General features: G+C 43.7%; 1 protein-coding gene and 1 long non-coding RNA gene across 2 annotated transcripts; one reads left to right on the top strand and one right to left on the bottom strand.

The window, feature by feature from the left end:
* Nucleotides 1-5: 5 nt before the first annotated feature.
* On the top strand, nt 6-16,926 carry LOC113604961 (uncharacterized). Its single transcript, XR_008289661.1, has 4 exons — nt 6-228; nt 1,272-1,394; nt 6,511-7,179; nt 16,148-16,926. It is a non-coding gene; the product is annotated as an uncharacterized LOC113604961 (long non-coding RNA).
* MATN3 (matrilin 3) lies at nt 2,046-24,154 on the bottom strand. The gene is made up of 8 exons (XM_053201204.1): nt 23,863-24,154; nt 18,476-19,042; nt 15,284-15,409; nt 14,384-14,509; nt 12,632-12,757; nt 8,852-8,977; nt 5,138-5,246; nt 2,046-2,973 (listed from the first exon to the last, which is right to left on the bottom strand). The coding sequence occupies exons 1-8, from the start codon at nt 24,077-24,079 to the stop codon at nt 2,916-2,918; spliced, it is 1,455 nt and encodes a 484-aa protein (XP_053057179.1). The 5' UTR covers nt 24,080-24,154; the 3' UTR covers nt 2,046-2,915.
* Between the last annotated feature and the right edge of the window lie 3,177 nt (nt 24,155-27,331).

Here is a 27,331-nt window from a genome sequence, read left to right as displayed (position 1 = left end):
AGAGACACTTCCGGCGGCGGCGTCGCACCGCCGGGCGTCGTGCGCCTGCGCGGAGATCGGGTGTTGGAGTAGCAGCAGACAGCAGACGGCACCTGTGGTTGCGGCTGGTTGCTTTGTTTCTGGGCCTTTTTGCCCTACGCCTGGGGGGCCAACACGGTGTCCCTCAGCGCCTTGCCTTCACCTGAGCTGTCTTCTTTTCGAGCGGCTCGAAGAGCAGGCTAAACCTCAGTAGGTCGCGGTGGAACTTGCCTGGGGTGTTAAAATCAACTCAAGCAAAGGCACCTGAGGTCACGGTGATTGGGGATTTTGTAAGCCCCAGAGACCCAGCATTGTGGAAAGTCATTTACTGTGTTTGGCCGGCTGGCGCCGTGGGCCACAAGGAAGCGCCAACGTACATTTTTGAAGTCTGTAAACCTTCCCTTATTCCTGAGGATTGGAGAACCCTCTGGAGCAGTTTTTAGGAGATTGCGTTTATTCTGTTTTAGAACTTTTTAACAGCTTATTTCAGGTGTTACTGCAGCCCAATGGTACATGTCAAGGAGTATATATATATATATGAGCTTTGGGCCATTGCAGCATGTAATTGCCATTTGGGCATAGCCTTCCGTTTTTGAATAATTAAAGTTGGTGTTTGATCCCTGGCCTGAGAACAACTATTCTGTATTCTCTTCTTTTTCTACCTTAATTCTTTAATCTCCCTTGTCCTTTTTGAATGCTTGGAGAGTTACAAAGCACAGCAATTTGGGCACGGGGTAGAAAATGCCACGAAATTACTTAGTCTAACCCATTTTCTAATTTATATCTGATTTTTCCTTTTACCATATTCTGCGGCCACTGCTGTTGAGTTGTATAATCTAGAATGTACCTTATGCAGCAGCAGCAGTAGCTGCAGCAGCTAATTTCCCCACCTAGTCTTTCCCAATTTCAGGCAAATAATGTTCAGATCCTTTGAAGGGAGTCTGTTGCCTCACCCAGCACATTCAAGAATTGACAATGGTCCCAGTGCCTTTCCTATCAAATCTAAATCCCAGCTAAAATTAGATTTTCCTTGGATACCAAAATGTCTACTATCATGCCCCCATTCTAAGCAAGTCCATATGCTTTCTGCCTCCAAGGCCATCTTATATATCCCCTGATGTTCCTGTCCTCTCTGCCAATTGTGCCTAGCCGAATGTACAAATTAGGTCTCCCTGAGAAATTCTTTCCAAACGTAACCCCCATCCCATTCAGACAATATATTTGCTTTCAAATGTGTGTATCTGTTTTTTCAGCATCAAGCTGAATTCTGAAGATAAGTTGGCACCTGTGCACAAGCTCCCTATACTGGACTCATGAAACAAACCAGAACTATCTAAGTCAGGGGATTCCAATCAACTGGTCAAGTTTAAGAGATGGTAAGTTGAAACTGGTTGTTGGTGGTCACACTCGAAAAATCATCTCTTTAAATACTTTCCCCTAGTGCTTGCACATGACTTCTCATTTATTCCTTCTATAGCACCTTTTCTCTATGATATATTAATAGATATTATGGATTCTGTGTTGAAATAAGTTTGGAAAATAATACTGCTCTAAGTCATCTCCTTTCAAAAATGTTGAGAAATAACCATGTATGTTTCATATACTGTATACTGCCTTGATGTATTTATTTTTCATTTATTCCTTTTAAAGTTTCTGTTTTAGATTTTTGACTGATTTTGGGCTTACATCTGTAGGTGATATTTATTTTTCAGGTGCTTATGTTAATATACCTTCATTATTTTATCCAAATTTAGATAATTTTGTTCTATTCCCTCTCCCAAAATATTCTCAATTAAAGCTTATTTAACCTGAATTTATGTTTTTAACCTTAAAAGTTATGAGATTATAGGAAGAGTTACCACATTGTGTCCTTTGATAAGACACAATAATTCAAAATAATTGTTAATTCAGTGTAATTTAAGGAAATATGTTAATAGACAAAATTGATATGGGTTGCCAGAAAAAGTCATGACAATAATATGTAAAGATATTAACATTTTATTATACTGAAGACAATACAAACCAAAAAAAAAAAATTCAGTAATACACAATTTGAAGGACTGTTTCTCTAAAAACTATAAGCTTTCAAGCTGAAAAATAAAATACATATATCAAATGTGTAAGTGAAGAATGGTTACGCTTATCACTAAAATTTAAAAAGACAGCATTACTTTTGTTACTTGTTAGAGTGATATTTATAAAAATATAATTTTATTGATTGGATCCTAAGGTAAAACAGTAAAGATAAAGTAGGATAGTTTTTCCTTGGTATAAAGTTATAACACTCTTAATTCAAAACTAAAATCTTTAGTTACATGTTTCTTATAATGTTTCATGTAATGTTCACTTGATCTATTTTTAGAGATGTGTATTACAATCCCCTGATCACAGCTTCAGTAATACTCTAGCAAAAAAAAGAGCAAAAAATAAAGTGTTAAACAGTGCTAAATTATATTCACCTCAATTTAGTTATATGAACTTTTTTATGTGTAAATACTCCATACAATTTACACTCTGAGTAGTAAGTCTGGTTTATACTATAAATACTATCAAGAGAAAATAGGTCAAAAGTTCCCATTGTAAGTATGGTTATCTTACTAATATAAACATTTAAAAATTAAATGGCTCAATTGGTAAATAAAGAAATATTAAACTTTTCATTCTATTTCCTACCAATCATTTCACAGTCATAGCTTAGAGACACTAAAGTTTGCTCTTAAGGATGTGAATGTTTATTTCCTTTAAAAAATGACACTGATTCTCTAGAAGATCCTCATACTGTTTATCCAGTAATATTCAGGCAATTGCAAGGGCAGATATTAGCAGGAACATGGAAGTATGCAAAAGTATCAAACACACCAAGCTCTCCGTATTTCCAGGTGAAAATTTTGAGTAATTTAATGATGTATTTGTCCAGATTCATTTTCTTGCAGCTTCCCTAAAATGTCATCAAGTGACTGGTTGTTAAGGCCAATGTCTTTTTTTTTTTAATGTTTTTTATTTATTTTTGAGAGAGAGAGAGACAGAGCATGAGCAGGGGAGGGACACAGAGAGAGGGAGACACAGGATCCGAAGCAGGCTCTGGGCTCTGAGCTGTCAGCACAGAGCCCAACACGGGGCTTGAACCCACAAACCATGAGATCGTGACCTGAGCTGAAGTCTGACGTTCAACCAACTGAGCCAAGGTACCCTTATTTTTAAACATGAGAAAACAGAAACACAGTTTCATACACTTAAATACAAGATAAATGAGAATAATTACATTCTATTGTAAATAAAGAAGAAAAAGAATGAAATTATTTTCTCAGCAAAATCTAATTTAACCTAAAACTCCTAAGTTCTGTTCTTTAGAGTCCTGTTACAAAGCAGTGGTCTTCAGAGATGATACAGAGCCCTTGTCTTCAAACTTTTTGCTCCGATCCCCTAAAATAATTTTGACAAATAAATGCTGCCTTGTGCATATTTAAATTAGATGAAAATTTTCATCATAAATTTTAGTTACAAAATATGTAATTTCTGCCATTTTAAAAATGCTGATTTTTTAAAATAAAATCTATATTAGTTTTCCAAATGTCCAAATATTGGACATTTCCAAATGTCCAAATATTAATACCATACTGAATCAATACCTACTATCATTCTTCCAAAATAAAATATTTAAAATAAAGGAATTTGTATTTCCTTGATTTTATATTTACTTTCTACTTTCTCCACAGAATTTTATTCTACTTTGAATCTTGGAAATCTTTTCTTGATCTCTGTTAACACTTCTTTGAAATAAACTTAACACAAACAACAAGCACATAAACATTGATATTGACATTACCTTTAAATTAATTTTCTTTGACCATAAGGCCTCCAGTATTTTTAATCATCTGGATTGAGTTATCATTACAACTAATATGAGCATGTAATTGATCAAACAACAAATAAATTACAAATTTTGGCATAAAATTACTAAAAATGAAAGATGAAAGGCAAACTTTAATTGGAAAAGTATCTCTTAATGGAATAAATTGGGGGAGTGGTGTTTATGAGGCCTTGATTTAAAAACTGTTGAACCATCCATCCCTTTGTTGGTTCTCTGGAGATTTTACTTTTCCAAGAAGTTCACCTTAGAAGATTGAGGCTGCCTTCCTGGTGTAAACTCAGGAGAACAGCAATGTGAAGTGAGAAATGGGAACAGAGAATGCCAACTGAGTCCCTGTAGCATTTTAGGCAGGTCAACTTAAGGACTTGCAAATGAATTTGGTACAACTTTCTGTGCACCACCCCCATGTCCCTATCACCATTTGAATACCATTCCTCTAAGATCCCTAGGGACAGTGTTGTTAACTTGAGCTGTCTAAGAAAAAGTACTTTTCCTGAATTACTCCTTTGGTGAAAGAACTGATTTTTAGGGGTGCCTGGGTGGCTCAGTCGGTTGAGCGTCCGACTTCAGCTCAGGTCATGATCTCAAGGTTTGTGAGTTCAAGCCCCGTGTTGGGCTCTGTGCTGACAGCTCAGAGCCTGGAGCCTGCTTCAGATTCTGTGTCTCCCTCTCTCTCTGCCCCTCCCCCACTCATGCTCTGTCTCTCTCTCTCTCTCTCTCTCTCTGTCTCTGTCAAAAATAAATAAATATTTAAAAAAATTAAAAATAAAATAACTGATTTTTACAGTTTCTTAGATGGTACATTTTGAAATCTTACACATTTCTTACATGTTACATTTTGAAATCTGCTTTTGACCACTTGGTTAGCCGGCATATGTGCTGTCTGAGCTATTGCCTCACTAGTCAGCTAACTCATTCTGTACATGCACAGATTCTGAACTGAGCCATATTAAGGGATCCTAGCATAATAGCTCCATCTGTTAATAAGAACTCAATTAGCATATACTACTGGAAAAGCACTAAAGAAACAAATAGGCAGCTTTTAACATGTAAATACTAACTGGGCAAAACAGTCTATTAAAATATTTTAAAAGAACTCTAAAAAAATAAACACTGTATTACTATTGCTCATCTTAAAATGTAATGAATAGGGCCCTTATCCCATGGAATGTCCTAAAATGTTTGGCTCAGTTGTACTACCGAGGGTGGCTTAAAGCAGAAGCAGAAAACCTTCCAGAAAGGATATGTTTGGCGTTCAGTCTCTGCAGATAGGAGTTGACCTTATCCTGGAATGCCAGAGTGGCTTCACATCCACAAGCATCTTCTGTGGAGATGAGTCTTCGTGCTTCTTGAATGGCTGATGAGGACAGTATACAAAATGTTACAGCTAATTAGAAATCATAGCAAGTCGGGAAATCTACAATTCAATACTTCCATTTTTAAGACTCACCTAAATGCATTTTCCAGGAGGTAAAAGGGTATAAGCACACAGAAAGAGGAGAAAATACTTTGGAATGCTAATGTCACAGAAGAAATTGAATTAAATGTTGGGAAGTGCTTACAGTTGCCAAAGCTGGGTGTTGGTTATATGAGAGTTCACTATATTCTCTATACTTTTGTGATCATTGGAAACTTTCTGTGATATGAAGGAAAATTTTAAAAAGTTGATGTAGGCGCAAGCCAAACATACAGAGCTAAGATAATTAATCTTATTATGATACTGTGTCCTTATTAAGACATGAAAATGAGGAAAACAGTTCTCTCTTTGGCCAAAATATTCAAGGATTAAATGAATAAAATGAAATAAAGGGATTAAATTCAAGGATAATTCCTGATGTCCCATACAAACTCTTATTCTATTGGATGGTCTGAATTGAGAGTTCTAGTTCTTACCCGTAAATACCTTGGAACTAAAAACTTCAGGTTGGTATCAACATTTAAGCAAAGAACCTGGGAGAATGATAATGCTAACTTCTAATTCTCTCTGAAATACAGTGAGGCGGCTATTCCTACTCAGTATCACAGCCCCCAAAGTTGCCTAACAGAAGTAAAAGTAACTTCCCAGGTCTGAAGACTGGTATACAATCTTGCAGTCGGGTGGTACCACCGCCTGAGGACAGGGAGTGGTCCTTTGCTCCCACATTTTCTCCTACATTCTACAAAGATAGGCTATTGAGGGGACCATAAAGATAGGCTATTGAGGGGACCATAAATTCACTTGATTAAATATAATCTACCTACCTGTCCAAATCCTGCTGACTTTTAGGGATAGCCAGTCCAAACCAGTCAGTCAGTAAGCCAGAAAGTAGCTACTGAAATTAAGTACATGCCCATCATCCCTGTACCGAGCATATAGTTGGCACTTAGAATACTTTTCCAGTGTTATCTCGCCTGATAGACTATAAGCTCTATGAGGGCAAGGGCTTAGCGGGGTATTCTAATTAAAACACTCCACAGAAAATTTAAAACTAGGATATGGCACAATTGAAAGTTGAGAGATAGATCCATTCACAATATCATCAAAAAGAATAAAATCTTTAGGAAAAATTTAACAAAAGAAGTACAAGACTTATACACTGCAGACTACAAAAACATTGATTTGTCTCCCATTCCTTCCTCAGGACCTGACAGGGTACTAGATACATGAGTAGCACCACGAACACTTGCTGAGAAAATAAGTGAATGGCTAGACAAGTGAGGTCGTTACCTAACCCGTCATAAATTATACTGGAATCCCCATTTTCCAGGAGAAGAAAAAATGCCAAGACTGATGTTCCTGAGGATTAAACACCTAGATAGGGTGACAGTACCCTGACATACTCAAATTCTAGAAGCAAGCTGCTCCCTATTACCCTCGCCCTCCTCAAGAAGCTGATCCATCCGTACTTCAAATGAAGAAGTAATTACCAAGTAACTGTCAGGGGCCGTGGAGGATGCTAGGAATACAGACATCTACTATCTTCAGGGATTGGAATTCACAGTCTACAGGAACATAAACATACAAGTCCCAAACTCTGACTTTGCTCCCCAAATCTGCTTCAGCCTCAGTCTACCTCACCTCAACGGAGATACCCCATCCTCCTCCCAGCTGCTCAAGGCTGAGATAGGAAACTCATCCTTATTCCTCTCCTGCCCTATTCCCTGGTTCCTGTTCATTCTGCCTCTGAAAAGTATCTGAAATCATCTTGCTTCTGTCACCACTGCCACCCTCCTCGCCAAACTGGGACCACTGCAACAGCCTCCGACTGGTCCCGTCTTCTGCTTTTCATCCCCTGCAATCCACACAGCAGGTAGGGTGACTTGTGAAAATATAAACAGAATGCCTCTGCTGCTTAAAACTCTCCAGTGACTTCCCATTTCCCATAGAATAAAATATAAACTCCTTGCCCTCACCCCAGTAGATCAGCAGGACTTGGCCCCTGCCTCACTCTCCCAGCTATCTAATACCACGCTTCTTCTGGCTGGTCATGCTTCCCTCACACTGGCTTCTCTCCCCTCCTCTCCCACCAAAGCCACCACTGCACAAGCACAGACTGTGGCATTGCTCTCCCTCCATCCGCCAGCCCCCCAATCCCAACCTAACTATGGCTGATGCTCGGGTCTCAAATGTCACTTCCTCATCCAGGCACTCCCCCAACCCACACTGTCTGAGGACCCTGTTCTTTACCCCTGGCTTTTATTTCATTTATAAATTGTCACTTCCTTGTCTTTTCCCCTTAGACTATTATCGAAGACCATACTTATTTTGTTCACAATTATATACCTAGTGCCTAGCACATAGTAGGCGCTCTATTTGCCGAATGGATGAAGGAATGGTTGAAGGAACACACAAGTAATCACAACACAAGGCATCCCGCGTTGAAAGAGGGCGGAGCTCAACAGAAGTAGAAGGGGAACCCTGGTAGAGGGGGTAAAATTAAAACTAGGCCTGGAAATTAAAGAAACAAACAAACACTCTTGCAGTATTCGATTCACACAAAGTAATTTAGAGAACACTTATGCAGGTAATGAAGCATATTGAAAACAAACACTAATAAAGTTACTGCACTAATGAAAATATTATGAATACTGCTGTAGACACATCCTTTAGTAAAAATATAAACACAGTCTAGAAGATATTTCCAACACATACACAAAAAAAATTTATATCCAGAGATGTGAAGAGTTCCTTTGAGTCAGTAAGAAAAATACAAATAACCAGATAGAAAAATAAGGGCATAAATAGCATTTCCCAATAAGAAACTGAAATGACCAAAAAATACAGGAAGAGGTGCTTAACATCTCTAGCAACCAGGAAATGAAAGAAAGACCACGGGGAGATACTTTTTTGCATCGATGAGACTGGCAAAAAATTAATGCAACAAAACCAAATGTTGGCAAGGATGCGGTTCTTGGATTTTGACGAGCAAAAGCGGCAAGGGAAGGGGATCCCAGCAGAGGGTGGAAACGGGCAGGGCATGTTTCCGGAATATCCACGTGGTGGAGCACAGGACGTGGAAAGGAACGAATCTGGGGATAAAGGGAGTGACCGGGTGAAGAAGAGAAGTCACCAGGGGCAGGGAGAGAGGGGACAGGTACAGAGCTTCAGTTTGCAATGATCAAGTGCTATGGCTGGAGTGTGGGATGGTTGCACAATAGGAATGCACTCCACTTAACTATACTTTTAAAACATCTTAAAAATGTTTAAAATGTGAAGTTGTATGTTATGTGTCTTACCACCACCACAACAGAAACTCTAACTTAGGACGGGACTTTGATTAGAAAGAGAAACAAAGACAGAGGAAGGACCCACGAGGGATGAATGGCCGTGGGCAGAAGGGTTTCGTTCTGAAGACAACTGGGAGCCACTGGAGGATTCGGACTGGGAGGAACAATCAGGACTGTGCTTCAGACTTGGAGAGGAAGGCTTTCTCCTGGAAGATTGTCCTTCCAAATGACATAGGCTTGAAGTCCAGTCTTTACCTGAGCACGTCTTCCTGTCTTCATTCAAGGTGTAGCCGGCATAACACTCGCAGTGATAGGCCGCTGCCCCGTCATCCACACAGATGTGCTGGCAGCCGTGAGAGCCCAGAGCACACTTGCTGAGAACTGGCCAGGAGCACGGCAGGAAAGAAAATATTCCCAAGTTACAGCAGGAAACCAAACGCAGATTTCTGGGTGAGAAAAGCTTCGGTGTGGAGGCAACAGATGCTGAGGATGAACCCTTCAGTTGTCAGCAACAAATCTCCCACTTTTCAGGAGAAAGCCTGTTTTCCTGTTCTACATCTCACATGCCTCTAGCCTCGCCTTTTCCTGGCTCCCCCCTTTTCCCTTTCATTTCTTGCAGATATCTAGGGGGTGCCTTCTCTTTCTTTCCTGCCTTGCTCCCGACCAGTTCTGACTTTGATTATATGGCTCAGACCTTACCTTTGGCTTTTCCTGATGACCACAAATGCCTCCAGCATTTCCAGCCACACGTGGATCATCATCACCATCACCAAAAATAATGTATTAGAGACCTACTTGTGCATGGAGCTAAATTTGATGCTGTGTTGACCAACGGCCTGGCCTTAAGAGTGTACAAAGTGGGAAAAGGGTGCCTAGGTGGCTCAGTCAGTTAAGCGTCCAGTTCTGGGTTTCGGCTCAGGTCATGATCTCATAGTTTGTGTGTTCGAGCCCCGCGACAGGCTCTGCATGGACAGTATGGAATCTGCCTGGGATTTCTCTCTCCCTCTCTCTCTCTCTCTCTCTGCCTCTCCCTGGCTTGCACTCTCTTTCAAAAAATAAACATTAAAAAAAAAAAAGTGTACAAAGTGGGAGAGAAAACACTTTGAGCCTGAGCATATGAGCCTGAGCACATATGCACACATACACAAAGACATAGCAATAACAGTGATGATGGTGAGGAGATGTGTATGTTTGGATAGTGAGGGGTTTATTATCTGTCACAGTAAATATATTACAAGGAGGTAGATGGTTTGCCCAGATTTGAGTGGAGAGCAGACAAAAGTGCTGTGCTTGTCTGGTCCCATGTCCACACTGGCCCAGGACAAATGAAAACAGCAGGTCTCCCTTAATAAACCCAAAAAGTCTTTCATGGAAACACAGGTTCTTCGTCCAACATCACAGGAGACCAACCTAAGTGGTTTGTCCCCCTCTAACTCTTAAGTGTTCCTCCACACTCAGGAAACTTCCATGGCTCACTATTGCCTATAAAAGAGCTTTGGGGCACCTGGGTGGCTCAGTTGGTTAAGCGTCCAACTTCAGCTCAGATCATGATCTCACCGTTCATGAGTTCAAGCCCTGCATCCGGCTCTGTGCTGACAGCTCAGAGCCTGGAGCCTGCTTCGGATTCTGTGTCTTCCTCCCTTTCTCTCTGCTCCTCCCCCACTCACACTCTGTCTCTGTCTCTCTCAAAAATAAATGAACATTAAAAACAATTTTTTTTAATAAAAGAGCTTTGAGTGAAATGCAAGTCTCTACATAATTTATTCATAGATCATCTTTCCAGCTTTAACATTGATATTCCCCTTCATTACTTCAGATTTTTCTAGCAAAATGCCAAATAGCAGAATGTTTCATTTTTCCCCTCATCCCAGGCTACCAGCGGCTCTACCGACAACAACGGGCCATGCCTCCACCCCCAACCCCCCCAATCTGGGGCTCCACATTTAATCTACAAGCCTTGCTACCGGCCAGCAGGGGAAAGCAGACCATTGGAGGGGATGGGACCCAGGTTACGTACCCCAGCTTTAGAACAGTATCCATCATTACTTTAAAATATATAAACACTAACTTTCCACAACCTGGCCTTGCTCTTCTAGCTACCTTTGCAACCATGAAACAGTATGGCTTGGTGTTTGAGAGCATGTGTAACCACCAGAGTAAGGGCCTGGGTTCAAATCCTCACTCGGCTACTCACTAGCTGAGTGACCAGGGCCAAGTTACTCAACCTGTCTGTGCCTTGTTTCCTCGTAAAGTTGCTCACAGCAAATGCCTAGAACCATGCACAGCATACAGCAGGCACTGAAGAATGTTGGATATTGTGACCTGGGAGTATTGCCTGGGGTAGTCTGCCCTAACTGAACACTTTCTTTGATTTTTTCAAAATAAAATGTTCTACTTTATTCCATAATGTCTGTTAATTTAAGTGTACATTTGTTTCAGTTTCCTTTTTCGAGGTCTTCAGTGTTCCTGGTGGCTTAAGGTACCAAGTGGGATATTTGTAACCAGTTTGAGAAGTACAGCCATGAGGCTTCTCCACCCCAACGGACTTAGTCCTATCACTGAGCAAACCAACACAAGCCACTCCCCTTGGCCATCTGGCTCTCCAGTCCTCTGTCTAAACCTTCACCATCCTCACGGCTCACCTCCTGCCCTACCCACTCCATACCCTTCTCCGGGCAGCCCACCTCCCCAGCATCTACAGCCCTCGGTTACTGTCTATCCCTCTTCCTGGCTAGTCTCTGCTTTCTCAAGGTGTTGGTTCTCTTTGCACCCAGTCTAGAAGTTGCTCAGAGACACAAAATGCATTTCTTTACATCCCCACAGCATTTTGCACAGTCCTGGAAAAAAAATAGGTACTCAGTATTCTTTAATTGATTTGTTTTGTTTTCTTTTTCTTTTCTTTTTTTTTTTTTAAGTAGGCTGGATGCCCAGTGTGGAGACCAACATGGGGCTTGAACTCAGGACCCTGATCTCAAGACCTGAGCTGAGATCAAGAATCAGACGCTTAACTGACTGAGCCACCCAGGCACCCCTATTTTTCATATTTTTTTAAGTTTATTTATTTATTTTGAGAGAGAGAAAGAGAGAGAACCAGAGAGGGGCAGAGAGAGGGGGACAGAAGATCCGAAGCAGGCTCCAGGCTGACAGCAAAGAGCCCGATGCGGAGCTCGAACTCACGAGCAGGGAGATTATGACCTAAGCTGAAGTCGAATGCTTAACCAACTCAGCCACCCAGGCACCCCTCTTTTTTTTTTTTTTTAAAGGGAATTGGTGATTTGCCATTTCCCTTATTCTCTCTTCAAAAGGTCACATAATATCTCTCCTCAAGGGATAGGAACATATACATAAAAATCTTATTTAAAAGTTTGAATATGCCAAAATTAAACACCGCCTTGAGAGGCACAAATTTCTCTTAGAAAGTGTTTTTACATTATAAATGCCACCCTGTTCTGCCAGTGAGTTTAAATCAAATTAATGAGGATTGGCCAAGTCATAAGGCTCAGATTCACTGAAGATTGATCATCTAGAAACTGTCAGGGAACAACTTACTTCAAACTTACTGGAAGATCTGTGTGGGTCTAATTTAGTCATTGACAAAGTCTCCTTTACTAAAAGGATCCAGCTTTAAGATTAACACTACAGAAAAGTTCCTGGCCAAGTTTTAGTTGGAAAAAGATCAGTTCAGCCTATCACACCAAATAGTTACTGTCCAACTGACTTCCTCTAAAGTTCCCATTTGCTTTACAAGTCCCCAGTATACAGAGCTATAAAATTTTCCTGGATAAAGACCCTACATTCAATTAGCTCTTCTCATTTCCCCCCCTCCCTACCCATTTCTGAAGTGAGCTGTATTTGCAAAATGAAGCGAGCTCACTGCTGTCTGAGCTATGTGTGTCTTCGTCTATAAGTACCGTGGACAGTCTAAAGTCCGACTCTTTAAACTGTCTTTAAGAATCGCTCACTACGTGAATTGGAACTTGGTGTCCCTGCCATACAAAGAGCCAACAATGAAAGAATTTGTTCAGTGGACCTTACCAGAACACGTTTTATTATCTGCGTTCAGAGTGTAGCCTTCATAGCATTCACAGTGATGAGACCCACCTCTGTCATTCACACAAATGTGCTGACAGCCATGTGTACCAAAAGCACATTGATCTTGAGCTGCCAAACAGAAGTCCAGGAGAAGAGAAATGAAAAGGAGAAAATTTTTGTATTACCCGTATATAACAATCTTCTTACTTGCAGCTAGAAATATATAAGAGGCAAACCTATTACAAACTTTCCACAGCCATCCGTACTATTGGCTCATACTGGACGTTGGCTGAGTTAAACAAAATCCTGCACACACAGTGCTTATTCTTCATCTTTCCCCAACTGATCTTAAAAATCACCAAGAAGGAGTTTTTATAATCTAAGTATCTCATAAATACTTTCTAAAGCATTCCTTCAGGACTTATTGTATTTACGCTGAATCAGAGGGATACCAGCAAATATGGGGCTAATTACACTAGATTTAGAAAGACATCAAATTTGAATCTGAAGAAACTGTAATTCAGCCCTCTCCTGTTTTAAGTGAGGAAGCTGAGGGGCGCCTGGGTGGCTCAGTCAGTTAAGCGTCTGACTTCAGCTCAGGTCATGATCTCTCGATTCGTGGGTTTGAGCCCCATGTCAGGCTCTGTGCTGACAGCTCAGAGCCTGGAGCCTCTTTCGGATTCTGTGTTTCCCTCTCTCTCTGCCCCTCCCCCGCTTACACTCTGTCTCTCTCTCTCAACAATAAATAAACAGTAAAAAAAAATAAATAAGTGAGGAAGCTGAATCCAAAGGAAACCAACTGACTCAGAGCAGCATCAGAACTCAAGACCCAAACTCAGTGCACTTTTCTGTATGCAGACAGGATACTTTTCAACTACTTTTTATCTTTAAACTTTTCACTTTGAAATCATCGCAAGGCATATGAAAAAGTTCCAAAAATAGTACAAAAATTCCTGTACTCACCCATCTCCCCAAATGTTAGCATCCCATACAACAGTGGTACAATTATCAAAACTGGGAAATTAACGCTGACACAGTACTATTAACTAATCTACAGACCCTCATTCAAATTTTACCATTTGTTCCACCACTAATGTCCTTTTCCTGGTCCAGGATCCAATCTAGGACTCACATTGCATTTCATTGTCACATGTCCCTAGCTTAGTCTTTATCTTTCATGACCTTGACACTTCTGAGAAACAGTGGAAAATCACTTTGTAGAATGTCTCCAAGTTTAGGTTTGTTTGAAGTTTCCTCATGATTCTGGATGTTTAGCAAGAATACAACAGAAGTACTATGGTGCCCTCAGGACATCATGTCAGGAGATGCATGATGTCACCGCAGGGCATTACTGGAGGTGTTCACTCTGACCACTTGGTTCAAGTAATGCCTGCCAGGTTTCTCCGCTATGAAGTAACTGTTTTTTCCCATGGTAGGTAATAAATACCTTGTGGAGCGTTCTTTGATTTTAACCTACTAAAAACTGTCTTCAGCATCTGGAAAGCACTGAAAGGGCTGGGTACAGAGATGGAAATGAACAACACACTCATGCATGTGGCCCATGATACATACATCCTGCCATTTCTGACTTGTCTAATAAGACTGGTCTGACTTACTAGACAAGTCAGAAATGGGAAAACCCCAAGAGAGAAAAACCAACCAAGTGCCTTGTCAGCATGACCTACGCCTCCAACACCAGCTAGGGAGGCATATAGATAGGGAGGTAGCAAAAGTAAACCCTCCTCTCCCACTTACCTGAACATGTTTTCTTGTCTTCATTCAAGGTGTAACCTTCATAGCACTCACAGTGATAAGAGCCAGTTCTATCATTCACACAGATGTGTTCACATCCATGAGTGTTAAGAGCACACTTATTGATAGCTATCAAAAGATGATTGGGACAAATGTAAACACACAGAAAACGTGGTAAATTAATTGAGCCACTACACACACACACACACACACACACACACACACACACACACTGCTACTGAAACAAGGCAGCTCAGCACAACAGGAAGACTACAGGACAGGAGGTTGGGAACTAAAGTCCTGTGTTAGCTCTTTCACTAACAGACCCTATGACATGGGTAAGTCTTCTTCCTCTGTTGTGTCTCCATTTCATCGTCTATAAAATGAGTATGTTGAATTAAATAATCTCTAAGTTTCCTTCCTCTCAAAAACTTTTTTCTAGGATTAAAAAAAAATAGACCTAATTCCCATCTTTATTGATTATATGTGAGTATTCATATACTAGATGAATGAGAACCTCCCTAAACTTTCTTCTGTGTCTAAATTCAATAAGCAGCTTTGGTCACAGGGACAAAAGGGAAGCTTGTATTTAATTAAGTAAAATCCAGGAAAAGTTCCAAATCCTCAAAAGGACCAAAAGTGTTGGCCCCCTTCCTTCCTAACCCATTTCCCTACTAACCCTTTTCTCTAAAACTAATAATAAGTACTATAAATAAGCTGATTTAGATATTACCTCACTTTTCTCCTTTCACTTTTCTGCAACAATTTTGGAGGAAAAATGTGGATAAGCAAGAGTAAGCCAACCAAAAGGCAATCAGGAGAAAAGCATACGGCCAGTCCAAACCCTAGAGAGTAGGTCCCTAGGTAAGTAGCAGTCAGACACCATCCCTGAGCAAGCCTCACCTGAGCATGTCTTCATATCAGCGTTCAGGGAATATCCTTGGCTACACTCACAGTGGTATCTGCCTTCCCCATCACTGATGCACACGTGCTGGCACTGGTGTGTGCCAAGTGCACACGGGTCCAGGGCTGTGCACAGGAAGTTTACAATAGTCAGTATCGACACGTAAGACACATTCCAGATAACTCTCTTCCATGTCAGAGAGACATCACTCTCTGGGTTCCTCTCCAATTATAGTTCACTATAAACACTGGGTATTTGTTTTTGGCCTCTGGCTTATTAGAAATACCACTCTTCAACTAATAATGTTATGAATTTAAAATTACAGATTTTATTGTCAACTCTCTCAAAGAGAAAGGAAATTTTGAATTGGGAGCCAAAGCCAAGTACTTACATGGGTCAGGTCTTCAATTTATCCACCTGTTCACGAAAAAAGACTTTTTACTTCCCAACTGCAAGACATGGGGAGAACTACAATGTACTTCTTGAAGGTCTACGAGCTAGCTGGCCTATTGCAGCCAGAGATCTGGTTTCCAAGGGCTCTATCATTTGTGTCAAAACAGAAGTCACAGGCAGGCATCCCTCTGGGCCTGGAACTCTCTCACTCTTGGGCGGCAATACATATTTGAACATGCAAATGGTGGAGGGCAATGCCTGAATGTGCAGCATGGAGCTTGAGCCCAAATGTTTATGTATGAAACTTCAGGGCCTCTAATATCTGCAAGGAGAATAAACTCACATGCTTGATGCAAGCAGGTGAAAAGAAAAGGAAGACCAGAATAAATGAGATTATGTTAGCTAAACTCCACACCCATCGTTTCACTCCTGGAGTTGTTAATATCTCATTGGATTTTTTTTTTTCCTAGTGACACGCCTTGAAGAAGAATCAATGAATTTAGTCATTTCTGAGAAACCAAGGAGGACTGTTGGAGGAGGCTGGCATCCCTGGGCAGGTAACCCAGCCTCGACTGCTTTGGCAACAGGTCAAGGCTAATATTTGCCCAAGAAGGGCCTTTTCATGGGATGATCTTTCCAACCCGTTGACTACAACAAGCTGGCCCTCAGTCTTTTTTCCATAGAGAGGGGATATTTTCCCCCAGAACAAGCAGGCCTTTTGTACCAGAAGGAAAAGATTGCCACTCACCACTTGCTACTTTATGGCCTTCAAGCCCAAACCCAGGTGCTAGCTGTGAGACCCAACTCTGCCACAGACCAGCATCTTTATGGAAAAGCTCTCACCCACAAGCATAAGGGGTTTTCCTGGGAGAAAGAAAGCCATGTTCTTTTGAGAAACCAATGAATACTAAGTAGATGCCACCAAAGCCAAGGATAGCTTGTGAAGGCCCAGTGTCTTGGGACAGGAAAGACAAGGGGCCACCAGCCAGGTCTGGTTGAGATGAGGCCAAACTTAGCTCCAGACCAAGACTTCATCTCCCATTTCCTGACAAACTGGTGATTGCTGAGTTCCACATTAATTCTGATATAAAGACTCCTTGAAATTTGCAATTGTAATTATTGATTCACTTGTTTGTCTCATCACCACCCCCAAACTATTTTTATTGCTTGATAGTAGGGAAGGAATATCTTTATCTTCATATCATCAGTGATTAATTAATACACATCAAATAAAGAGATGGGGAATAGATTACATAGCAAACGGTATCTACATTTTAAAATTCACCTGAACCAGGGGCACCTGGATGGCTCAGTTGGTTAAACATTCAACTCTTGATTTCAGCTCAGGTCATGATCTCATGGTTTGTGAGATCGAGTCCCATGTGGGGCTCTGTCCTGACAGCGTGGAGTCTGCTTGGGATTCTCTCTCTCCCTCTCTCTCCGCCACCCCTCTGTTCATGTGCACGCGCGCACACACATACATGCATGCACTCGCTCTCTCAAAATAAATTAAAAAACTAAAAATAAAAAATAAAAATAATAAAATTCACCTGAACTAAAAATTTGCCCATACCTGTTTGCATAACTCCATGGAGGGCTTTGAAAGACTATACCTCTTCATGATTTTAAAAACTAAAGCATGAATATAGATAGAGAAAGATAGACAGACAGATAGATAGATAGTAGAAAAAAGAAACTTAAAAAAGTATGAGTCTCACACATTCATAACTCTGATCAGTGACTAAAAATAAAGCCCAGCCTTAAGTAAATTCATATTCATGGATTTGACTGCTAAAAGTTCCAATTAAATTAGCATGCTCAGGGGTGCCTGGGTGGCTCAGTCTGTTGAGCATCCAACTTTGGCTCAGGTCATGATCTCCCGGTTCGTGAGTTTGAGCCCTGGGTCAGGCAGGCTCTGTGCTGACAGCTCGGAGCCTGGAGCCTGCTTCAGATTATGTGTCTTTGTCTCTCTCTGCCCCTCCCCCGCTCATGCTCTGTCTCTGTGTCTCTGTCTCAAAAATAAATAAATTAACATTAAAAAAAATTTTTTTTAATTAACATACTCATATTCAAACTCCATCCTAAAGGGAAAAAGACAGAAGGACAGTAACAATGATTTTTTTTAATCTGCTTCTTGCTACCTCACAAGTGAGCTGAAATCCCAACCTCCCTAATTCCTAATCCCATCCCTCCATGAAGAATAGTCAGAGGAAGAACAAAATCTGAAAACTAGTGTATCTAGGGAATAAGCAGAACCCTGACTGCCAGTTACACTGGAAAACAGGCCAGCTGATCCTTCCATGGACAGACAGACAGCTGCTGCTCCTTGTTTTCTGCAGGAAAACAGGTAGAATTCTGTGACATCCAGAGATGGTAAAGCTGAAGAAAATATCTGGGGAAAATGGAGTTGTGGGCAAAGGGGAGAAAAGAGGTGTCTTGAGTTTTTTATTTTTATTTTTCTCTGACCCCATCAGGGAACAGCAGGATCATTTATCCTGGATATTTCTAGACCTTCACATTTCTAATGCAAACATGAAGATTTTTATGAGCAAACCAAGTTACATATAAAGCAACTCTATATTCCTAAACCAACAAAGTGTGTTTATGTTGGTAAAAAAAAAAAAAACAAAAACAAAAACAAAAAACAAAAAACAAAACAAGAAAAGCACTGCTTATATTTTGGTTTTCCATAGAGTTTCCACCCCCCCCCAAAAAAAAGAATAAATCTTTTATTTCTTTTTCTTTGGATACACAGTGTCTGAATACAACATCTTTTCTATTTAGGAGCAAAGACTTACCACAAAAGGTCTCCTGGAATCTAGAGGAAAGTTTCTCGATGACCCCATAGGTCTCCACATAGAAAACATGCTCATCTAGGGGCTCACTGGCGATCATCTTGAGGGACTCCATGTCTGCCCGGTCCACGCCCACAGCATAGAGCTCAATACCAGATGCCCGGGCCCGAGCGGCCACCTCATTCACCTGGTCCTGAGGTCTTCCGTCTGTCACAATGATGGCCACCTTAGGGATGTTGGATGTGGGCCCCCGAGCTCCTGCCTCCACCGTGAAGGCCTCATCCATCGCTGTCTGGATAGCCAGACCCGACATGGTGCCTGTAGACAAGGGTGTGATCCTGGCCACAGCCCGCTTCAGCGACTGCTTATCCGAGTGGGTCTGGAGATGGAACTCAATCTTCACGGTGCTAGCATAGTTCACCACCGCCACCCGTGTGTCCGCCGCCCCAATGTCCAGAGTGTCGATTATCTGGGAGACAAAGGTTTTCACCTTGGTGAACTCCAGGGGCCGCACACTGCGAGAGCTATCAATGATAAACACCAAGTCCAAGGGCTTGCTCTTGCAAACACCTGCAAAGGAGGGTGTGGGAAAACAGGCATGACTAACCAATAATCTCATCCCAATCAGCAATGGAGTCATCCTCACACCCAGAAAGCCCTGGTGTTGGAGACCCCACTGTCTGTTATCTTCCCCCAAGACCATCCTCCCTTTAGACGTTGAAAACTCCAAGGCCGTCCGAATTCCTTACTAAGAATTCACATCGGGGGGTGAAGTTTCTCCAAATATCTCACCTACAGGCTGGCTGAACCCCAAAATTTCACCTAGAACCTCATCCCTCTGCTTCAAGTTTTGTTCCCAAGATTCCTCTTGACTCCCAGGAATGAATGGATTCCAGCTCTTTCTCAGGCACCTTGGCCATGAGCCAATGGGACAGTGTCCCTAAATGGTGTGAAAGGTGAGCTCAGGACAGCCTACCTGCACACTGTCCAGGCCTCACAGACACCTCAGGCAATGTTGCAGTTCAAGGCGAGCACACTACTGCTTTTCTGGAGATTTCCTTCTCCTACTCCAGTGCTAAGGAAAAACTGACCCAAGGGAAGCCCTAAATGCCCCCTCCTTCTCATCATTCATCAGGTTTAGCAAACTCTGGGGCCCCACAAGCCTGAGAGTGGGAAGAAGAATGACAACAACTTAATCTGACCCATGTGGGATGCCTGGGTGGCTCAGTCGGGTAAGTGTCCAACTCTTGGTTTCAGCTCGGGTCATGATCTCACGGTTCATGGGTTCAAGCCCTGCATTGGGCTCTGTGCTGATGGTACGGAGCCTACTTGGGATTCTGTCTCCCTCCCTCTCTGCCCTTCCCCTGCTCGCTCGGTCTCTCTCTCTCTCTCTCTCTCAAAAATAAATAAACATAAAAAAAATTTTTTTTTTAATCTGACCCATGTCCACTGTGCTTCCAACTCTGTGCGTGTATCTGGTTTTCAGAAGCAGAGACGTCCACTGGTGCCCACCCTCTGCCCCCACCAACCTCTCATGTTCACCCCCTTTTCACTTTTTTCATCCACCAGATACTTTCTTGAGGGCCTCCCACATATTAAGCCCTGGGGCTACAGAAGCAAAGGAGCTTGTATCTTTCCTACTTAAAAGTACCAAGCAAGTTGCAGTAACACCGCAAAGCTTTGTTTCTGTCTCTGCCTTCTTCTCTTTCTCCCCCAATCTCATTCTATACTCCTCCCTCTCCCAGCCACCAAAATCAAGTCATAAAGTCAGGACTGGCTGAGAGAAAAGCCAGGTATTAAACATCTTTTTCAATTCATTCCTCCTCCTCCTCCTCTACACACACACACACACACACACACACACACACACACACACGCACACACACACACACACACACACGCACGCACACCACTCCTCATACACACCAAGTCCTAAATGGAAATGTAACTGATGCTTGAGCATGAAGCATCAACCAGGGTTCTCGCCTTTCTTAGCAGGGGGCTGGAAGGTGATGCTACTGTAAGAAGGCAATTTACACAGTGATCTAGGGGAAAAGATGGATTCAAAACAAACTCCTAGGCAAGACGGGTTGTGACAGAAAAAGCCCAATCTGGAACAGGATTGATGCCTCTATATAGTTTTCTTTAAAAACTGAAAATTATCGGGGCGCCTGGGTGGCTCAGTCGGTTGGGCGGCCGACTTCGGCTCAGGTCACGATCTCACGATCCGTGAGTTCGAGCCCCGCGTCGGGCTCTGTGCTGACAGCTCAGAGCCTGGAGCCCCTTTCGGATTCTGTGTCTCCCTCTCTCTCTGCCCCTCCCCCGTTCATGCTCTGTCTCTCTATCTCAAAAATAAATAAACGTTAAAAAAAAATTTTTTTAATAAAAAAAATAAAAACTGAAAATTATCCTCTTGGTTTTATCCAGCTTCCTGGAGGTATTCAATTAAAAAAATAAACCATACCTTATTTTCAATAACATCTTAGAGATCACAGTTATTGTACCAACACAGTAACTCTGTGAACAACCTTCAGAGGTGCAGAAGTTGTTTTTATACCCATTTTACAGGTGAGACGACTGAGGTTCAGGGAGGTGTAGGAGTCAGAAAACAGCAGATCATGGACTAGATTCCAAGTTTCCTGACTCCCAGCCTAAAGGGGCCTTTCACTGCATGGCTTCCTCTTTCTGAGGCAGTATTTTCCACCACAAAAAAATCAACATTATTTCATGTACCTAGTAAACATCCTGCTTGTTGTCTCTGAGTCACCACCCTGAAATATGCTGTATGTCATGTATTTAGTTAAGTCGAAAGGAATTAAGTCTTTTAAAAAACAAAAACAAAAAAAACCCCAGAATTTCATTTCATCCCTTGATTACCATGCATCAGGAACAAGGAAGAAGAATCTACTGAAAATCCTCCATGGACATAGATATAGGTATTTCTGCATAACTGGAGTAAAAGGATAAATACATGGTGAGCCCATATTTGACAATGATTTCACTAACACCCAAATGGTGTCCTTACTAACGCCACGGTTATGTTCTTTTAGTAAATATGCATGATTCCTTCCTTCTCACATGGAATCCTGTGTCAGAGGGATATGGTGGACAGAATCATGCTCCCTCCCCCCAAAGATGTCCATGCCCTAATCCCCGGAACCTATAAGTATGTTACTTTATCTGGGAGAAAGACTTTGCAGATGTGATTAAGTTAATGACCTTAAGAAGGGAGTTCATCCTGGACTATTGGGGTGGGTCTGATGTAATTACAGAGGCCCCTAAAAGTGGAAGAGAGGCAGGAGAGAAGACTCAGCCTGCCTTTGGTGGCTTTGAAAATAGGGAAAAGGCCATGAGCCAAAGAGTGAAGGCAGCCTCTACATGCTGAACCAGGCAAGGAAACAGTCTCCCCTAGACCTTCCCCAAAGGGAAACAGCCCTGCTGACACAATTTTATCCCTTTGAGACTAGTGTGAGACTTCTGATCTACAGAACACTTATTTAATACATATGTGCTGTTTTTAAGTCATGAAGTTTGTGCTAATTCATAACAGTATCAATAGAAAACTAATACAGGGAGGCTCAACGTTGATGGCAAGACATTCTGTGAACATCTGGTTACTTCCTGATTGGATGCCCTCTGCAATATCACTGGTTTTGAATCTCACTTCCCTTTACTAGATAGATGGCAGCGCTTTGATTCTCAGAAACCAAGAAAGTGAGAATCCGAATTTCCTAAAAGATTTCCATACTTCCAATTTTTCTGATTTCTGATAGTCCTGCTAGAAATAAAAGCCTATAGTAAAGCGTAGCAATTTCTGGGTGCAGAAAGAAGGCAATTTGAAAAAGGGTGACATGTGATGTTTATTAAAGGCTTAGCATTCAAGATCAGTTTGGATTTCAAGTAATGCAGGACCAGTGCTGCTTTGGAGGAACATGAACACCCCATGCAGAATCCCTCCTCCCTCTCCCAGTCCCATCCCCAAGGGAGGTGGGTCAGGACCAAGAGGTAAGGTTACCTTTTAGAAGAAAGGCTTCCCTACACTCCCAACCCCACCCTTCCTCCCATCCTGGAGCAACCAGCAGGCTACCACTGAAATTAACCTTTGTGAACCCTGGTACTCCTTGGTTCCAATGCTGTCACCATTTCAAATCCAGCCCACTGGGACTGATGCAGGAATGAGTCCTTTGGCTCCTTCTCAACATTATCCAGAAAGGTGCAGAAGGGGAGAGACAAAACAAATCAACCTGAGGCATAAAGCGTCACTGGGTGAATGAGACTGGAGACCCAGAAAATGGTTTGATGCAGCCTGTCTTCAGCAAGACTGAAACTGGACATTTTGGTAATGAAGATAAAGTTGTACGTAAACCATTTTAAGAGCTTGGTAGACTGTAGCAGTGGAAAGACCCTTGTGTAGGATTTTAGAGCCCTCAGGAGTTTTATTCTAGGCTCTGACACTGATTTGCTCAGCCATTTGATAAACCTCTGTTTATGTGCTTTTAGAGGTTGTGTCAAATGCTCTTCCAGCTCTGCTGTACTAGGAAGCTCTGCCAGAGGAACCAACTACTGACCAATCAGGGAAACGGAATTGTTCGCCAAAGACCCAGTGTCCTGGTGTTTGAGGATCTAAGTGAGTAAAGGTTGGGATTGGGACCCAGTCAGTTGGAGCAGAACACCTGGTCTTGGCAGAAGAAGACGTGGAGACCAGGATGATTACAAGACAGGTCTGGGGCCATCCAGGGGGCCTCTCAGGTTTCCTTCTTAGACTCACACCCCCACCCCACCCCCACCCCCGATATCCCCCCCTCCCCTGCCTCCACCCCGTGTGAAGTCCAGTTTGATTTCTGGTCCAGATCCTAGACTGGATCAAGACAGCCTGAAGGCTGTGGCCAGGGGAGGAAGGGTCACACACACAGAAGTGGGGCTATCGATGAAGTGATTTCCAGAGAACTAAAGGCAGAATCTCAGGAAGAAAAGGTTTGTTCAGAGGTAGGGGCTGGCACCAGAACGCTGAGAGGCGTTCCCGCACTGCCCCATCCTCCAGGCCCAAATTGCAGACGGAAGTGCCTGGACTTTGAGCTTCAGGTGACCCAAATTCTAGTCCCCACTAGGAGTGACTTTGGGCATCGCCCTTCCCCTTTCTGGACCGGTTTCCCCCACAGGCTTCATCGGGGAACGGGATTCTTTGTCTCACATCGCAGTCTGGCTCAGGCTGGGATGGACGGAACACTTGGCGGCTGCACGGGGCTTCTCCAGGTCGATGCTCTGCTTCCCTTACCACTCATCCTTCCCGCCTGGGCCTCCCTCCTTCCCTCCCTTCCTTCTGCCGGCTGTCCCTCCCTGGTGCCCGCTCGCGTCCCTCCCGAGCCGGGGTCCCACTGCCGCCCCCGTACCTGCGCCACGGGCCCCGCCGGGCTGGCCGGTCCCGGAATAGGGCGCGCCGGTGGGGGCAGCGGGGGCAGGGCGGCGCCCGGGGCTGCCCGCTGGGCCGCGCATCCCCAGCCTCCGCGAGCCCGGGCGGGCCAGGGGGCCGGGGGCGGCGGGGGTCGGCGGCGGCAGCAGCAGCAGCGGCCAGAGCAGCAGGAGCAGTCCCGGGAGGTGGCGCAGCATGGCGGGCTCTGTACTCCTGCAGGGGTCTGTCGTCGAGGGCTCGCTCGTTCCTGCAGCTGCTGGCCTGAGCCCCGCGCCAAGGAGGCCAATTTAAAGGTCCCGCCGCCCCGCGACCCGCCCACCCCGCGGCCCCTCCCACTCCGCCCGCCGGGCCGCCAGAGCGCGGGAGGAGCGGCCGGGCGCCGCGCCCGGGAGGAGCGGCCGGGCGCCGCGGGAGCCTGTGCGCGCATTCCGGCGGCAGAAACGGAATGTCTGGGCGAGCCGGCGGCGGCGCGGTGCCCGGAGCCCGGCCCGCAGAGGCCCCCGCCGGGCCTCGTCTGGGTGGGCTCGTCCGGGCGCCTCCTGCCCGCGCCCCGCCTCTCCCGAAACCTGGGTCCTGGCCTGCGAACCCCCTCCCGGCCGCAGCCCCGCCGCCCTGTGCCCTCCTCCCGCCCCTGCAAGGCCTGACCTCCGGCCCCAGCCCAGGAGGCCCAGGGCTCTGCCTTCCCGCTCCGGCCAGGGGTGCCTGCGGCGAGGTTTCATCTCGCCCCTCACACTGCATTCCTTTCCCCAGCCAAGTAACCCAAGTTTTTGCTATGGACTCTCGGTAAAAAGGAAAAAAAAAGCCTCAGATTCTAGCAGCATGAATAGAAATGCTTTCATCCCAGCTTCAAACATCCATAAACATTTGAACTTATATTACCAGGAATAGAAAGTCAAACATACATTCCCCAGGGAGACCCCTGCCCGCTTGGAAGGACCGCCTGTACCCACAGAAGCTTCGAAGGCGCTCCTATATCGCATTTCCTCTCCGGAAGGGAGATGGTGGCGGTGCAGGGCTGGAGGCCACCCAGGGGACCCTCCAGGAACTCAGTCTCCTGGAAGAAAAAAGGCATAAATGGTCTACCTGTCTAAAGGAACATGGTGAATATAGGAAAAAGAGACTGAATATCCCTGAAGGAACCAGACAGGCTTCTAAAAACAGGTGAGATTTGAGCTGGATCCTAAAATGAAACAATGAACATGAATTCCAGCAGATCCTATCTGGTCTTCCTGCTTCCAGACTATTAGCCCTCTAAAATCCACACTCCGCGCAGTAACCTTAAAATCACTTCTTTTCTTTTTTTAATTTTTATTATTTATTTATTTTTGAGAGAGAGAGGGAGGGAGTAGGGGGGAGGAGAGGGAGACACAGAATCCCAAGCAGGCCCCAGGCTCTAAGCTGTCAGCACAGAGCCCGATGTGGGGCACGAACTCACTAACTGTGAGGTCATGACCTGAGCCAAAGTGGGAGCCATCCAGGTGCCCCTAAATCACTTCTTTTCTTAAACCTTGCAACTTCGCTTATAGAAAAATCCAAATTGGGAGTGGGGTGGGGTGGGGGTGGCTGGTGCCTTGGTGACTCAGTCCCTTAAGTGCTGGACCCTTGGTTTTAGCTCAGGTCAGATCTCATGGTTTGGGTTGGTGAGATGGAGTGCACACTCACACACACACACACACACACACACACACGTACGCAGTAGGGCTCTACGCTGATAGCACTTAGGATTCTCTCTCTCCCTCTCTCTCTCTCTGCCCCTCCCACACCTCTCAAATAAATGAACTTAAAAAAAGAAAAATCCAAATTCTTTTTCATGGCAAAAAGAGGGATTCAGTCCCTCCTCCTCTGCAGCACTGACCATATCCAGAACTGTATTCCTGTTCTCCATGCTTCAAACAAGCCAGCCTTCCCCCTGTCCTGGAGGACGCCAAGCATGTTCCCACCTTGGTTATCAGCGCGATGTCTTCCTCAAAGCAGCCTTCCCTGAGGCCATATCTTAATTAGTTTTTCAAATTTATTTTTACCACCATCCATTGTAACAACTACATTTTAGATTATGAGCCAAGAACTACACAGATAACATACACACAACAAAAATGACAGTTGCATGAAACAATATTTACACTTACCACATGTGATGCTATTTTATTCACCTCCACACTCAGTTCTATCTCATTTTTTTTAAAGATGTGATCATGAACATCTAAATAGAGTTTGTGGTTGACTAATGTTCCCCAGTTGGCAGTTTTAAAATTCTGTTTTAAATAGATTCTTGCGTACCGTCCGTGCTTTTCCAATCCATCACAGCATCCTGTGTGCCTCATTTGGAGGACTTACCCAATTTGTAATGATTCGATACATAATAAATTTATTTATTTCTAAGGGTATCTGGGTGGCTCAGTCGATTAAGCATCCGACTCTTGGTTTCGGCTCAGGTCATGATCTCACGGTTTCGTGAGTTCAAGCCCCTTGTCAGGGTCTGTGCTGGCAGTGCAGAGCCTGCTGGGGACTTTGTGTCCCTCTATCTCTGCCCCTCCCCTCAGGCTGTCTCTGCCTCTCTCAAAATAAATAAATAAACTTAAAAAAAAAAAAGTTTATTTCTCTACGCCATCAGACTGTAGGCCCCAGGAGGGCAGAGCTGATGCCTGCATTGTTCGGTGCTGAATTCTGTAAACTCCACCTTACGGCCTGCAGGGTCCCAGCCTGTGGTGGGACTGAGGCTTTAGGAAATGGAAGATCAGAGAACAGGGCTGAAATCCACCCCTGCCTTGGCAGGACAGTAAACAGGCACGACAGACTGTAAGAAAAGAAAGAACTTGGCATTACTTTCTCCAACGGTCTAACGATGCCAAGGAAATAGATTTGCTCAGTTTCACTTCCCTGCCTCACAACAGATGGCTCTGTGCTGGTCACTGGCTCCACGGACAGCCCTTTCCTCTGGCCTCCTCTAGTGGGGAGTTGATCCTCCTCCACCACCAGGCTCCTTCTCTGAAGAAATCCAAGTGTACAAGCAACATAAAGTGCAGTGGTCTGTTTCAGCACATTTCCATGTAGGCATATGTAAACATTAAAACTATTTGGTTAGGCTAAGGAATAAATATGGCTAGTTTTCCTTAAAAATTCATTGGAATACTACTGTTTTGTTTTCACAACCCTAAAAAAACTATTTCTTTACTGGTCAGCGCTGACTAGGTTGGGCTATGGTAATAATGACCCCAAAATCTCAGGGGTTCATTTCTTGCTCTGTTATGTGTCCTTCAGAGGTTGACCGCAATTCTTCTCCACCTCTTTTCTTTTCTTTCTTTCTTTTTTTTTTAAGAGAGAGATCACATGCAAGTGGGAGAGAGAGAGAGAGAGAGAGAGAGAGAGAATCTTAAGCCGGCTCCACGCTCAGCACAGAGCCCTACCTGGGGCATGATCCCACCACCCTGGGATCATGACCTGAGCCAAAA

This window comes from Acinonyx jubatus, chromosome A3 (genome assembly GCF_027475565.1).
Source record: "Acinonyx jubatus isolate Ajub_Pintada_27869175 chromosome A3, VMU_Ajub_asm_v1.0, whole genome shotgun sequence".
NCBI lineage: Eukaryota > Metazoa > Chordata > Mammalia > Carnivora > Felidae > Acinonyx > Acinonyx jubatus.
This window is presented reverse-complemented; position numbering and strand designations above follow the sequence as displayed.